This window comes from Ciconia boyciana, chromosome 1, assembly GCF_034638445.1.
Source record: "Ciconia boyciana chromosome 1, ASM3463844v1, whole genome shotgun sequence".
Classification (NCBI taxonomy): Eukaryota; Metazoa; Chordata; class Aves; order Ciconiiformes; family Ciconiidae; genus Ciconia; species Ciconia boyciana.
Genome location: NC_132934.1, coordinates 193,052,177 through 193,068,628, shown reverse-complemented (window position 1 = coordinate 193,068,628; position 16,452 = coordinate 193,052,177). Strand labels below are relative to the sequence as shown.

The 16,452-nt window shown below is 45.0% G+C and overlaps 1 protein-coding gene across 1 annotated transcript; it reads left to right on the top strand.

Moving 5' to 3' along the window:
• The first annotated feature begins 301 nt into the window (after positions 1 to 301).
• Positions 302 to 16,243, top strand: SERTM1 (serine rich and transmembrane domain containing 1). The gene is made up of 3 exons (XM_072854686.1): positions 302 to 421; positions 7,576 to 7,674; positions 15,160 to 16,243. Exon 3 carries the CDS (start codon positions 15,345 to 15,347, stop codon positions 15,666 to 15,668), a length of 324 nt encoding a protein of 107 aa, XP_072710787.1. The 5' UTR covers positions 302 to 421; positions 7,576 to 7,674; positions 15,160 to 15,344; the 3' UTR covers positions 15,669 to 16,243.
• Positions 16,244 to 16,452: the final 209 nt, after the last annotated feature.

The following is a 16,452-nucleotide window of genomic DNA, read 5'->3' as shown; positions in this document are numbered from 1 at the left end:
CTCCTAAGAGCAGTGAGGCGGAGGGGTTTCGTCCCCCCGCGAGGTGAACGAAGCACCTTGCCGGGCTCACACAGGGCGGGCACGCTGGGCTGGCAGCGTGTCCCCAGGCCCCCGCCCCTGCAACAGCGCACACCGCCCCGGGACCGAGTGAAGGGGCAGAGGCTGCGCCCGCGGCAGCCGCGCAGCGCCCGGGGCTGGGGTCGGGGGGCGGCGGGGACGGGCGAGGGGCGGGCCGGGGGCGGCGCTCCCTCCGCGGCCGCGCGGGACGGCGGCGGGAGCGGGAGCGGGAGCCGGAGCCGGGCAGGGGGAGCCGGAGCCGCAGCCGGAGCCGGGCAGGCGGAGCCGGAGCCGGGCAGGGGGAGCCGGAGCCGCAGCCGGAACCGGGCAGGGGGAGCCGGAGCCGGAGCCGGAGCCGGGCGCGGTGAGCGGGGCGCGGGGCTGGCCCCAGCGGGGCGCGGAGCGGCGGCGGGCGGGAGGGTGCCGCGCTGGCGGTTTCGCCTAAGCCGAAGCATTTCGGCGGGGTCTGGCCGCCTCCCTTTTCAAGGGAGGTCGGCACGTTGGGTTTGGGGTGGTTTTTCTCCCCCTGCCGCAGTCCCGGTGCGCTGCATTCGCGCCCTCGGTTTGAGTTGAGCCTCGGCTGGGCACGGCTGAGCCGCTCCGCTGAGAGCTGTCGCTCACCTTCCCGCAGCGCCGGGCACCGCTTCCTCTCGCTGTCCGGTGCCGAGCGGTGCCTTCCCCGCGCGAAGCGGCTCTCCCAGCCGGTCCTGAAAGCCGCTGTGCGCGCAGGGAGCAGCGTCTTGCCCTCCGTGCCCCACCGGCTGCCGCTGCTCCGGGAGCGTCTTCTGAATGTTTGGTCTTTCGTGTGCCGTAATCGAGGGCATTTGATTTTCACATGCGTTTAACCTAGGTATGTGTTAGGCCTGCGTTTGATTGTTCCCAAATGTGTTTTGGAAAGAACCTGGTTTTGGCCTTACTGACTTCGTGGGTTGTCAAAGTGCTGGAATTGAATGAGCACTTCTTCGTTTCGGAGAAATTGCTTTTGCTGGAGGCAGAGAGGGGAGTGCTCTGGGAGAGCGTGGGGACAGCGTCGGGGGCCGCGCTGCTTCTGGAAGGAGGGACGCTGAGAGAAAGGAGGCACAGGTTGGTCTCCATTTCTGAAAGATGCTGCGGACTGGGGGTTTGATAGTGCAGAGCGTTGGGTCATCACTGTGCAAGCACATTTTTGGCTCTGTGGGTATAAGCATAGATTGCCACCCGTGTGCTCTTTCACATTGTTTGCAGGAAGATGACAGGAAAGGAATTGCTCCCTCTGCAAATAAATTGTAAAATGCCTACCCAATGTACTGGGAGAAGAGCTGAGCTTAGACAGCACAACGTAGAAAAAGAAAACAGGATGGATGCACAAAAATGTGCCCTTTTCAAACACTTTATGTCTAGCTAAAAGCTGCAGGCTGTTACAATATCATCTCAGTAGAGGTAGTGAAGCTTGGGACAGAAAGCAAGTGAAGCAAACTCTTCCTACCCTTGCAAATGCTAAACAGTTAGTTAGAGGGAAATTGTGAAAATAGTGGTAAAGGGCCGAGCATTTGCCACATTGATTAACATTTATATAAGCAAAGAAAATTAGGAATGCATACTGAGTATTATTAAATTTAATTCTGAGGTGATTATAGGAGAATGGGAAAAAGCTGAATAAAAGAAACATACACAATCTGGATCATATAGGATGTACACAGTGCTGGCAGTTTTATTCTGATAAGGGATCCAGCTGGAGGGTGGATGTCAGTTTCCTTATGATTTTGCTTTTTACAGTCATTTTGACCCTGCTCTGACTTTTCTGTGCCTGAACAGACTGAAACGAAGGGCAACCTGAAACCACCAGCCTCCTTCTCTCTGCTATAATGCCTAGAAGGGCTTGTCGCCCTTAGGGATGGTTATTGCTGTTTGCAGCTGGGTACTGGCTGCTTCCTTCCCCACCTCTTCCTCAGACTGGGTCATCCGTATCACCCAAGGCGGGGGAAGGAGAGGCAGGCATGTCACTGCCGCCTCATGCATGTTTCCCTGGCTTTCCTCTGCTCTGGTGTGCAGGCTTGCCTGCCTGCAGACTGCTACTTGCTATACCCAGGACGTGTGCATTGCTGTCAACAGAAGAAATGCTGTAGGACCTTGAACTGGTGGGGAAGGTGTCCTGGGCTATTTCAGCATCCAAGTCTACTCTAGTACTATCACCAAGTAGGTGAGTGTATGTATATGAATATATTTGGCTTAGGAAGTTATTGCTGTTTGCATTTTGTTAAGCTTTCCAGACATAAAAGGCTGACTGGGATAGCTTGTGTCTGCCAAGTGTCTTGATTCACAATTGGGTCTTACTGGTGCAGCCCAAATTATAGATGGTGTTCTGTAAATTCCCCATCAGAGGCAGGAAGCAGTGCAGTTTTCCTCCTGGCGCCCCATCTATACAGAAGCAGAAGAGGAATTAGCTCAACCATAGAGTACATCTGGAAGTTACTGAAAAATCTGGTGTTTCTGATAGGTTTAAATCTTGGAATTTAAATACTAAAAAGTCAAGGCATTTTCACCTCTACCTCCTGCACTCTTTTGCAAGCGCTCCTCCCCTTGTGTCTTCATGACTGCGGTTACTTCCTTTTCCTGGCTTGCGCAGAGGAAATCCTGTTACAGCATAGTCGATCCACAGCGCTGCTGCCAAAACCCACCTCTTAGCCTGCCGCTTTGGCTGCATCTCCCCTCTTTGTCAGTCCTTCTGCTGCTCCCCCTTCTCCTCTGCATCAGACATGTCAGCCGCAGGCTTCACTTTCAAGAGTCCTTGACAGTCATCCCAAACGTGATGTACCACCTCTTCTGCTTTACCAAGATACACCCCCTGGGCTTTGATCAGCCCGTGCTCTCAGCATCTGTCTTCCCTCAAGCTATCACCTTTGTATTTCCCTGAGCTTCCCTTGCGCTTACTTGTAGCTTTGTATAGGCACCTTGTCCATCATTTCATTAATTTCCTTGCTATGTCCCAGCACGTTCACTTTTGCTGTGATGCCTTCAGCGGCTCTCTGGTGAGATGCTGAGACAAGCCCTCACCCGTGCTGCCACACATCCCTGCCACTGGAATTAGTCTGGCTCTGGATTTGAGCACAACAGTGTCCTCTAAAGCTAGGACACCTGAGAGGCCATGTCGCACAGATCACTCTATCTAGCACCAGCAGAAGCTCTCCTCCCATGGTCTATGTTATCCTCACTTGCTCTTTTTGGCATTTCAGGTGCAACCCTGCCCCCTTATGCTTACACATCACAGCGTGGTTCACTGCAACTCCCTTTGCAATAGTGTTGTATCTTTGCCTAAGTTATTGCAGACTGTTTTGCAAACAGTGACAACATGTAAATATTACGCACACAAATACAGATATGGTAATGCCACAGTCTCTTAGTCAAGGGAGGGCATGCAGCCTGCGTGGTTAAATAAGGAATGGTGTGAGGATGGAGATCTTTTCTGTTGTACCATTGAGAGGAAACAGAGAATCAAAGGAAAAGGCTGTTTTCTTACATCTCTTGGTAAAGCAGGCTGAGGCACCTGAGTTGGGAAGCAGAGTTACAGCGAGCTGAGTTGCTGTGATAGCACATCTGTGCCTAAAATTCCCTTGACATTTAAGTTCACAGTACGTAGTTGGTACTGAATCTGCTTTTTGGGGGAGAAAAAATTCTGAAACAAAATGATGCATTAACAGAGGTTTCTGTTGAATCAAGCATACAAATTTCTGTCCTAGCTTTATATTGTGCCAGGATTTCTAAGGAGCTTAAAATGAAACCTGCTTGGCATTTTAGGGTTTGATATGGACCATATACTTTGTTTTTATAAAATATATTGAAGCCTGTGTGTCAGCTGAATTTTACCATAGGAAAGTGTTTTCCTATTACTCTGGACTCCACTTACTGGGTCACAGCTTCATTAGTAAAGGGCTAATAACCCCCTTGACTAGCGAAGTTAAGGGCCACTTACTGTTCCGCAGAGCCCCTTGCTGAAGTCTGCAGGGAGGGCTCCTGAGACCTGCTGGCATGATGTGCCCATGGCGGATGGACGTGCCCCCATGGAGCGTGAGAGACGGAGGCTCTCAGCCGCGCTCGTGTGTGCAGCCACCTCCTCTGGCATCGGGCAGGATGCTGTGCCACAGCACTGCAGGGGACAACAGAGTCCTTAAATCCATTCACTTCCAGATTTAGCCACATTTTGTCCTAAAACTGTATTCCTGGTAGGTGTAGGGGGTAGTGCCTGATATTTCTGAGGGTTTTTCCCCCTTTAGCTGGATGGATGCTGAACCTTAGGATCTGAGCCCTGCAAGTTGTTGTTAGCTTCACAGGTGAGTGTGATGGAGAATGAAAGCAAGCTCTGATAACAAGGACTGCCTGCTCTGGGGCTTGATATTTTATCTGGTAGGTTTTGCTCTGAGTAAAACGTGGAGGAGCTGCAGCGTTGCCTCAGGAGAAGTCTGTGCGGCTTCAGGGAGAGCGAATGCCTTCTGCTGCACCAGCCATTTGGCTCCAAGCATGGAGCCCAGTGCCGGTCCGCTTGTGTCAAATACAAAAGGTGGTTATCGGGAGCCCACGTTAAGAGTCAGGCACGAGCTAACAAAGCTAATTAACTTTTGTTTGTTCTGAGATTAACTGTGTCACCACCACCCTACACATGCTGGGTGACATCTTCTCCTGAGAGGCTTACCAGCATCGGTGGGATGCTCCACACAGCCGCTTGCAGCCTTGGCAAGGAGGGGTAGCAGTAATGGGATGATTCAACCATGAAAGGAGACGGCAAGACAGAAGCAGCTGAAATATTTTCATATATGTGTTCCACTGAGGGAAATGGGCTTTAACTGATTTTTTTTTTTTTAACGTTCCTTTCTTCTTGCCCTGTGAAAATGTACATTTTTAATTAAGCAGCCCTTCCACCCTACACTAAATTTTCTCTTCAAACAAAACTTTTGAATTTGGGGTTGCAAGAAATCAAACAAGAAGTCATTCCACAAAACGCAGAAATTAAGGAATCCTGATACTCACTGGTTCTTCCCTCTTCCCTGGCTAACCTTGCCCTGGATCTCCTTCCAGCCTGCTGACTCCATGGGCACCCGTGGTCTGTTACTTTGGCAGTGACACCTTAGTGGCTGTGTTTGACTGCAGAAGTCAATTACCAAGACCTAAAGCTATTAGGGGGAACCAAATGGCTGTGTGAACCTTCGTGTCTCCTCTTCTGATCATCTGCCGTCATTAAACTTTAGGAGCTCGCCTGTCTTTGAGGTTTCTGCCTGGGGTTGAATTTGTCCGAGAGTGGCCAACAGGAACAAAATTTATTCAGAGTGGGAATAGGGGGGATAAAGCTGGGACTGGACACTGAGAAATCAAGTATGACCCATCACTACGGTCAATAAAGAGTGGGCTTTTGAGTTTCTTTCTTTTTTTTTCAGTAACCTGTAATTTTTCACAGGAAACTTTCAACAAAAGTGGGAAATAAATATTTTTAGCAAACCAACACAGGAAGGAGACTGATTTCCCCAGCGACTGTGTGTCCTTTGGGTGAGATTCAGACTCACACTCCCATGGGAAGCAGGACCAGGAGGGCCCCGTTTCCCCATCTGAGGTTCCCGATGTACAGCGATGAGATTCCTTTCCCCATTCACATCCCGAGAGATACAGGGAACAGATAGGTCCCTGCTCCCTGCCTATCTTATTGGCGATGGGACTGAATACAGTGTTTGGGGGCCAAATCCTGCTGTGCCAGAACATGGTCAGCATGAGCCTCGGCTGTGGGCTAGTGCCGCAGCTGAGACTGTGAAAATACCTGTGAAGGGCATTAGACTGGTGCAAAAAAGGATGAAGAACCGTGGGATACAGCTGTGTATGCCAAGGGGTCTCCTGTAGATAAGCTTCTTGATGTTGTGGTCCAGATATTTCTGTGTTCTTCAAAGGTAATTAAAAGCTCAGTCCTCTCGGTCTCACTGTGTACGCTTGCCATTTGAATATGAATGCATGCATTTAAAGAGCCTTGAGGATGTATTGTGTTTTGCACTGCATCCCTGGCGTGTTTAATCAGCTCAAGATTTGGTAGGCTCTGTTCCCTTCACCTTGCCGGGGATTGGGGCGTTGTATTGAATGAAGGGCTAAATGGGCAAGAGCAGTGCTCTGTGTATCTGGGGGGAGAGGGACTAAAGAAGATCCTGCAGAGACAAAAGAGAGCTGGAAAAGGAGCAAAATCATTTCTATTTGTCTTGTTTGAAGATAAAGTCCCTGTCACAGAGATTCGTGCCTCTTTCCCCGAAGAGAGCCAGGGAAAGAAACAAAGGGAAGGGAAGGGGTCTCTGCTACAAGCAGACAAAACTGAGGGCATAGGATTGAGCTTTTTGTTACATGAGACAGATTTACCAGAGAAAAGGTGTACGGGGGCTGTTGCATTCCCCTCTCCATCCTCGTACGGCCACCTGCCTCAGCCTATGTGCTTCTGGGCAAGGCGATGGGGTGCATGCCTCGCATCCAGAGGATGTGCTGGGTCCGTTCCTGGGAAAGCTGACCTCGGGGTTCACCTGCAGCCTCCCACCTCTCCTTCTGCACCGGGAGGTGGTCAGGAAGCTGTCCGACTCCCTTGGGGCGGAACATTAGTATAAACAATGTTATCAAAACATTTGGATTTCAACTATGCTGACTTTTAACAGCGGCAGTAGATAATTTTCTTTATTGAACTTGGACAGGCTTAAACCATAAGTGATTCAGTGATTGAAGGGATGAAAGCAACACAACAATGCATTAACATTCATCCCCAGAGATCTGCTTCTCTAATGCAGTTCAAACCAAATGTGCTGAAAGGATAGAGCTCTGAGACGTATAACGATTGTGCAAGCGTCTTTTCTTTCCTAGAAGAGAGGATCTTTCCTGAAAGTGCCCCTACTTTTGCTTTAATCTGCATTGTCTGGGATTGTTTCTTCATATACAATCAATTTAATTTGCTTTATTAAAGACAGTTCGGGGGCCACGTTTTAATTTTAGGTATTGAATGAATGTAGCACACAAAAATCTGCTAGCTATCTGTGTGCATATATAATATTCAGTTTGGGGATTTCAGGTAAGTGAAATTAAAGTGCAGATTGTCTGAAATAAAGAGAATAAATAAATAATGAAGTGTAATCCAGAAAGACCTGATTCCTGGCAAGAGTCTTTAGGGGATAATGTGAAATGAACTGGAATGCAGATACAGGGCTCCAGTGCTTAAAGCAGTGCCAGGGGACAGCAGGTTGTCTTGGTCCTGGAGCACTCTGCAAAAGAAGAGGAGAAAGGTGTTATCAAAGCATGGCTGTAAAGCAGAGATCAAGAGATAAGCATGCTTTTTATATTATACATGCAGTGCTGTAACTGGGCAGTAGAAGGATGTGGCTAGCAGGAATAAAACAGAAGCCAGGATTCCAGTTGGTTTGTTTTCTTCTGAAATTTCTGGCACTGAGAGCAGTCAAAATTCAGCACTTTTCCTCCCTGTTTTTTTATTAATGTAGTTATGACTAAACTCTTCAGCTTTGATTTGCTTTTTTATAGGTGCTTTTCTCAGCATGCAGTCCCTTTAGATTTGGGCGTGATAACTAACCACATCCTGCGCATTGGACATTTGGCTTGCACCCCCATATCCTCCTGCTTGTAAGTATTTTATTCATTCTCTTTGCTTGGTTTTCTCCTACTTTTAAGGAACAGATTCAACTGACAGGCTCTGGGTCTGATCCCAGGTCATGATGTCTTTGCTTTACATTGATATAAATAACTCTATAATCTGTAGATCCATGGGAAATGTAAATGATACAAGCATTTGATCCTATCTGAATTAATTTAAGTATCCTTATGGCTCTGAGAGTTTCCTTTTCCCAGCCCCACAGAAAACCCCAAACAAAACATAACTTGATTTTAACCTGCAACCAAGCCATCTGGGCACTTGCCTTCTTAGATTTTAAAAGTCATACATTTAAATCATATTAAATCATTTTAAAAAAGTGAAATTAGATCATAAATTAAAAGGAAGACTTTGTTTGTGGCAGGAAATAGTTTTTCCTTTTCCTTGTGTGCACTTTTTTATTGAGTCAGTTGGTGACTGATCCTGTTTCCCAGGCAGAGTGATAAAGGGATTCTCTGCTCCTGGAGGGTCCATCTGTAACAGGAAAAAGAAGCATCCTACTTACTTGTGGTCTTTCAATTGCCTACGGCATTTGTGCAAGAATAAGAAGTATTAAGGATCATATTCTTGTGAAACTCCAAGTGAGCAGTCATTCTTTGCCTTTCCTACCTACATTTGCAATGGAATAAAATGTTGCTCACTTCTTTTCTGTCTAGAGCTACTGTCTAGTTTAGTTGCATGATGTTAAATTGCTACATTTTTCCAGTCTAGACCAAATTGCCTTTCAAGGCTGAAGCGTTCCCTGTACATAAAGTTCATTCAGTCCTTTAGGATGAGCATGCAAACATATTTTTATTGGCATTAAATGCTTTGTGTTACATGTTAGCTGGAAGGACGATACGTGGTGATATAGCCCTATATGCTAAAGGAGATAAATATAGGAAACGAAGGCGGTGAGGGGGAAGATGAAGGAATTAAACCAGAAGCTTGCTGGCCTTCATACATATATCGAATTAGTGAAGGTCATGAGAAACCTTAATCTTTTTAATAGATCTAGTGAAAATTTGCTGCCAGCTTTTGGAATTAATCACTACGGTAGCAGAACTTGGGGGGTGACACACCTTTAGGGATGAGGAGGTTTCATCCTGGAACTGGCATCACCGTATCACCTGGGAACCTGCACAATCCTCCTCCTGTTCTTCCTGCTCTGATGCTGAAGGAAGGAGAGGTGGTTCTGGTTGCAGGTCATGAGGGGATGATATCATTATCTCCTCACTCTGGGCTTTAACTTTCCAAAAGGGCAAGAGAGTGCAGAGAACACACTTGTGAGTTCTTTAATAGAGATAATCAGTGTCATCTTTAATGGATGTCCTCTGCCTCCCCTCTCCAACTCAAAACAAAGAGCCGTCTGCCTCATACGGAGCAAGCCGTTTTTGCACAGACCATCTTGCAACTCATCTCCCTTTCCTAGCCATTTCCTAGGCAGATTAATGGACAGTAATTTCAGCGCCATCTAGGATCTGCTAACCACCAGATCCTCCCCATCAGGGGTATGGTCCCAAGTAATCCACTGTGGACGCCTTGTTCCACTAGTGTGGGGGTGCTTCTTTGACCCTCATCTCTGTGTCCTCTGGGACACAGGTGCGTGCAAGCATGGGAACTGGATCCACAGGAGGATGGTGTGCGCAAGATAATGAAGCCTGGTGGCCAGAGGCTCCTTCTGCCAGAATCCATGGACATCTGACATGGGCAAGCTTCTTCAGCTGTCCTGCACTGGGTCAGCGAGTGGCTCCCTGCCCTGCTTCACAGAGCCCTCTGTTTTGAAGATGGTAGAAGTTTAATCCTTCTGTTGCACTCATCCTCTGCCTTTCTGTATACGTTGGGCTGAAATCAGCCAAAAGGGTTTTAAGTTTTTAGGGAAGGAAGGCAGATACAATTAACAGCATACTGATGTCTGATGGGATGAGGGGACCTCACTGTTGTAACTATGGTAAAGGCAAATTAAGCTCTCCTCTGTTAGGAGTTGTTTACAATAAGGGCTTTTTAGAATACCTTCTACCTGTAAAGAAAGGGTTGATGGGAGATTGTGACAAAAATGTTAGTTTATGTAGCATAAAAACGCTGATTTTCTTTGATGTCAGTTTGTCTCTCTGCTTAAACATTTTGAAGGCTCTGAAACAGCCAAGGTATTTCTCCGCTTGTAGTCACAAAAAGCCAAGAAGAACCAAGAAAACAAAGTGCTTATCTATGGCTGATAAACTCACAAGAAAATGAATCTACCAGACTTATCTTTGCTTCCTGTTCCTCAGTTTCTAGGGCCTCAGTGGTTGTGAGTATGCTCCATTAAATTATATTTCACTGAGCCTGGAGAAATAGGGTTGTTGCATTAAGATATGCAGAGACATACAATGCAGGCAACTGGATGGTAAAGGATTTATGACATTGGGACTATGAAAAAGCTCTCTGTTTACTGCATGCCATCCTGGAGAGTGCTGCAGTCTCATTTAACATTCACCTTAGACAGAACTGGGAGATGACTACTGTCTCAGCAATGCTGAAGATTAAATTACATATAATTTGGCACCCAGGGCATATGATAATTGATGAGGCCTCTGCTCCTGACCACATTTCCATTTTCTGAAAAAATAGGTTTTATGACAGGTGCCATCAAAGATGCAAACAGTTGATAGCTTTGGCATGGCTACCCAGGCATGATGGTGCATGGTACCTAGTATTTACCTCTTACATAGTGATGGCTTGCTTAATCCCTCGCCTACCCAGTTTGCCCTGCTTTTGGTGAACACCAATTTGCCTGTCTCCTACTTACCACAGGATAAAAGAAAAGAGAAAAAACTTCAGCTGAGCCTGCCTACAGTATCTGCCAGGTAGCCCTACCCTTGGAATAAGAGTGGTTGTCCTCACCCGTGAAAAGTGATTTATAGCAAGGATGTGAATGGAGGAACAATGCACAGCTGGAGGAAAATACTTAAATAGTGGTTCTGGTTGAAAAGCGAGGATGTACAAATGACACCATGTGTCTAGCAGAGCCTTTCCTTGTGTGCCCGCCCTCATATTTGGGGACTAAAGTAGAAGAACAAAGTTTTGCTCTCTTGTACATCTAAAACCAGCGGAATGTGGAGATGGAGTCTATGCCTTCTTGGTACAGTGAGTTGTTTTACTGAAATGCTTGAATCTATCTAAGCAGTTTGCCCATTAGAGCAGCAAGGCTGTGTAACAATGGAGTAATAGCACCGGGAAAACTCAGCCAGTGTCAGAAAGACAGGGTATGACCTGGGATTTTCAGTGGTGGGGCTGGACTCGAGGACTCACGAAGCCTCCTCAGGCCATGCATCCCTTTCCTGGGATTGCAGAGATGCCTCTGAGAAAGTAATCCAGATCCAGCTACACCACAAAGTCTGAGTCACCCCGCAGACAGGTCCCACTTCTCCTATCCCAGGAGTTTTCAGGACTGGTTATTCGGGAATCCTTCTCCTGTCAGAGTCACAGTTCCTCTCCATCTCCAGTCATTCAGCAACAGCACTTTAAATTCAGTCTTTGCCTTAAACTAACTCAGCTTTCCAACAATAGACGAGGGAAAGGTAGGGACCACTACAGAGTTTGAAAACTTTGGCTCCTTAGTTGAATTCCTTGGTGGGTTTACAGCTCTCAGAAAGACAACGGGTTTATTGCAGTTAGCCACTTTCAATTTTGCCATTGTACTTTGGAGTCAGTGACAAAATTCCCAATCATTTCTTTGGGACCAGGTTTGGGCTAGATGTTATGATGTTCTATTTAGTTTTCAGAAACGCACAAAACCAATTACCAAATAAGAAGGTGAAGCTGACATCTAGCTTCATTGGGGTTATTCCTTTGGGAGGATTAGGGTAAGAGAGACAAATGGCTCATGCCACTTACCTTCTTCTCCTGGCAGAAGCAGGAACCTGAGCCAAAGCGGTAGCTGTGGTGCACTGAATAAAACTACTTGTGGATCCCCCTCTTAAAGGCCTGGAGGTCTGATTTGCAGCGTGGCAGAGGTTCACACAGCCCTAGGACTGTGTAGCCACATTTCAGTCCAGAGTGGTGTTTGCACCCTTGCCCCACGTTGCTGGCCGAGCTGGCCTGTCTACTCTCTGGCAGGATTGCAGTGCTGGAATAGCATCAGGGAATGTCGTCAGGGACCAGGATCAGATGCATTTTTGTTTCTGTATGCATTTTTTACCTTTCCTATGAGTACTACTCAGATGTCAGGACCAGATATGTTCACAGTCTGTGTGATTTTGCTGTTTTACCCCAACAGGGTGCAGATGGTTGGTAAAAATCATTTTAGACTGAGTAGGACCTTACACTTTAGGTCCATATTTTTAAATGTGTGATTAAAACAACACAGATTTTTTTTTTCTTCCTAAAATATTACCCAAAGAGCCACTTTAGCTGAAGCTACATTTTATGGTGAGATTCATTTACATGTCACATTGCGTAGTGATGTGAGTGAGGCAACTAGGATCTGGGCCATAGTAATTTGGAATCAGAGTTTACAGTGTTTCTGATCTCACTACAAAATACTTGGTTAAAAACAGCCCAGCTGACATTGTAAGACCTATAAAGGCTCTGATCTAGCAAAGCATTCACATCTCTGCTTAACTGCGAGGTTCTGATTAGTCCTATTTAAGACCATAAATTTTCCACTAACTTCAAAGAAAGTCCCACACTAAAGTTCTTCCTTGTGCCAGGGCCAAAACTGTTAATGGTAAAAGTAGAACGTAGCGGATTTCAAATTTGTGAAGAATTTAAAGGCTTTTAACTTCTGCCATGTTAAAGAATATATGTGAAGTAATTCCTTAAGTTATTATAAAGAAATTCAATTAATAATGGATCTGCTTTTCATTATGACGAGTAATCAAGGATAAACATCTTCTATATCAAAGCTTATCTGTTAAAAAGGATAAATTAGCTATAACGCACTTAACTACTTCCAGAACATGAAATGAACACGTATTGTTCCATTAGTTAATTTTGGATCACTAAATTAAAGACAGTTCAAAAGGAGTGTAATCTCATAAGGATTTCTCTTTGTTCAGTCTGTTGTGACTTATTTCACGAGGTACTATAAATACTGTTTCTTGTGGGGCTAAATACTATTAGGGTTATAAAATGGTTTTGTTTTAGTATATTTTATGCATTAGTATGAGTTATATACCACAAAGGTAAGAACATTTTTATCTGGTATTTGCAGATGTAGTTTTGTACTCCTGCATATCTTGTAGGCTATTGGGATGCTTGATTAAGACTACCAAAAGCTCTGCAATAAAACAATAAATGCAATAAATACACAATAAAACAACATCTGGAAAGTAACCTTTTATCCATTAAAACATGGATGTGTATGTAGTAGTAAATTAATCCAGGCCAGGGCATAGGCCTGTCATCTTCTCTCCTGTTGAACTAGCAAGCACACCTCCTGGCATGGTTTTGGCCAGCTAGCATGCCTGGCCTCCAAGCAATGCCTGGACATATTTGGCGTTAGGATTGGAGATCATTCATTCCCCAAGGCAGCTGTGATTTGGCCATCCTGCCCATGGGGATAAAAGGGAGTTTAGCCATCTTGATGCAGCATGCCACACAAGTTGTCCCCGAGACCAGAGAATAGCCTTGACCTGGTTTATGTAGTAATATATGTAGTTCTGAGATATAGAAAATAAAATAGAGTTTAAAAACGTAGAGTTAGATTCTACCTAGTGCTTAATGTAGTCCTTGTTTACTCAGGCACTTAGGGCTTTTTATGGCATATAGCATAACCTCCTAAATTTAGTTTACAGTGCAAAAGTACAGTGGGTAACGATGCAAATAACTTCAGTGACTGCAAAGCAAACTTCTTAGCATTTCCAGTGGGTGTCTCCAAGGCTTCTGTGTTCTCAGAGAAGCAACAGCACCAACAGAAAAGTACCTTATCCTTCTTAAGCATCTTTAGTTCAGGTTGGGGCTTCTGTGGTCACACCTAGTGTCAAAAAGTGTTGGCCTCTTGAAGAAAGAGGTAAGTTAGAAGAGGTAGCATGTTTAAAAGAAAAATTATAAGGCAGAACATTGCCGGGAACAGTGCTGGGACACTTCCATGGAAATTCAGAGAGATACTCGGGCAGTTGTGTCACACACAGAAGGAGAGACCCCAGATTGTCGCATCATTACTTTAAGGGCCTGATTCTGTCTCTCTGGCTGATAGTGACGGTCTTTGCTCTCTCTGTCGCCGTCAAAATCTGGGATTCTCGTCAAAGCCTCTAACTGTGAATTAGAGAAAATTGTATTGAACTGGGACCACAGGACAAGGCCAAAAGCAAGGTCAAGGTGAGAGGCACAACGCTGGGAACATAGTTCTGTATGGATGTTGCCTTCCTAGCAGGAGGAAAGCTCGCCACCTTTCCCTATAGTGCCTGGTTATCTGCAGTGAGAGGTTGACCATGGATGGGTGGATAGAAAGATTGCATGTGGACAGTTATATGCAGAAAATGAGCTTCATTTCCTACCTGCTCGCACCTTGCTTTATCTGTTTTGTATCAAAACAAAGGCAATGGGTTACGCCATGTAATTCAGCTACAGCACATCAGTGTTGTGCAAGCAATTCCCCATCACCAAGCCTTCTCTTAGGCTTCCAGGCTGCACCTGGAGACTGACTATGTCAGTTTAAGGAAAAGCAGCTTAGCATACCCTGATCTGCTTGTCCTGTGCTACTCTGACCTTTGCCAGCACCTGAGCTTCCAAGTTCCAACGCAAAATGGCTGGAGGCAAAGCTTTTTCAAAGATAGGATCTCTTCCCTGTTAGCATTCACTGCCCTTAGATTGTCCCCTCACGTTCGCTGAGCTGCCAGGTCTGCCCGTTCCCTCGGGATTTTGCTTGTAGGCATCAGAAGCTGCAACACTTCACTGAAAAATGCCTGCCATTGAGATCCCCATGGCAGCATTAGAGCGAGGTGCATTTTGATCTTTGAAACCATTTGATCTATTTCATACATATATAGTAAGAAAGCAGGTCTGGCAGATTTTCTCATTCTGAGTACCTCTGGCAAGGCAGTATGGAGTAAATGGCTAATGGTAGTGGATTTGTCATCCATCACGGTGTTGAGCAGCCTTGCTCTAGGTTGGGGAGCTGAAGTCTTGAGAGGGGTTTTTCATTCCTTGGCTGGCTTTTATCAACAAGATAAATATGGATTCCAGTATGTCTGTTACATATAAAGAACATTTTTGATTGTGCCGTTCCTCAGTTAAACAACTCATCGTGGGGAAGGGTCAATTTTAATTCATTGATGGGTAGGATTTCTCCTAATCCCTGCATTTTGGAAAAGAGAGATATAAAGATAGTTGTTAGCTAATGCTTTAAGAATTGCAGGTTAGTGCTAAGGATTAATAACTTGTAACTGAAGAACTAGATTGTCTCAGGCGCACATTAAATCACATTATCTGCGAGTAAATTAATCTTGCTTTTTTTTTCATTTTCAAAATCTTTTTTTTTTTTTCATTTCTTGCAGTTCTGAAGGATACAATCTTACATTGTCCTGGGCTTGAGCAGTAAAGGATAAATTTGATCACTGGCTGACTTGTCATCTCTTCGTTGTGATGGAAAAATGGTTGCCTAAAATAAACCCTTTGTTATGGTGCTAAAACTGCCTTTGAATCCAAGATCTGTTGTGATTTTTAAAACACAAACCCAAAAATGTCAGAACCCGACCCTTCATCTGGATTTGTAGGAAACATGGAAAATGGGACTTTTCTGGAGCTGTACCCCACGTCCCTTTCAACTTCAGTGGATTCATCGCCTGGCCGTTTATCCAACGTCTATGTCTATGTTTCTATATTCCTTAGTCTCTTAGCTTTTCTCCTTTTGCTATTGATCATTGCACTTCAGAGGCTGAAAAACATAATTTCTTCCAGTTCCTCCTACCCAGAATATAATAGTGATGCTGGAAGTTCTTTCACTAATTTAGAGGTTTGTAGTATTTCTTCCCAGCGCTCTGCTCTCTCAAACCTTTCTTCATGAAACTAAATGAAAAGAAACGCACGGGCAATGGAAGAGCTTTATCTAGTTTCTTGAGGAGGTAGTGCATGCAACATTTGCCTTAGAAGACTATTATGAAGAGGTGGCTTTTAAAGTTTCCTTAGGTTTTTTTTTTCTTTCCTTTTCTAGTCTTCATTTCCCCTTTTACTAATGTTCCTTTTCATTTTGGACAATGGATAATGACACTTGATCATCGTTTCATGCCTGTAATAGTGATGCTGTCTTTTTCTCACACATACACAGTGTTCATTAAGAGTATTCCTGCCAAATTGTAATACGGTTCTAACAGTGTCATTTTTCTGCTCTAGTTGTGGCCCCTTCCCTGGTTTTGCATCAGTAATATGCTGACTACTTTTCTTTTTCCTTTTTTAATTAGATAAGGACTTCTGGATGAAATCCCTATTGCAAAAGTATCAAAAATCAGCTTAAATTATAGTCCTTGGGACAATTTAAAGTTGTTGGTATTGTTTGTTTTTAAATTTTCACGTCTTTTTCAGTATTTATTGATGTTTATAAAACACAACTAAAATCCATTTCTTGAAGAATGTTACTTTTGTTTATTTGTACTCCCAACTCAGTCTGTATAAAGTCTCTGTATTTCAGTTTTCGAATCTCTTTGGTTAACTTAGTAAAGTGACTACAATAACGATGCTCGCTGCTGAATGTGTGGAGGTGTTTTTGGACCCCATTGCCTCTAATTTGCCTAATGACTTGTTCCTCCAGGGGGCAGCTTTTGCTGCTGAATCGTATATATCACACAACTCCT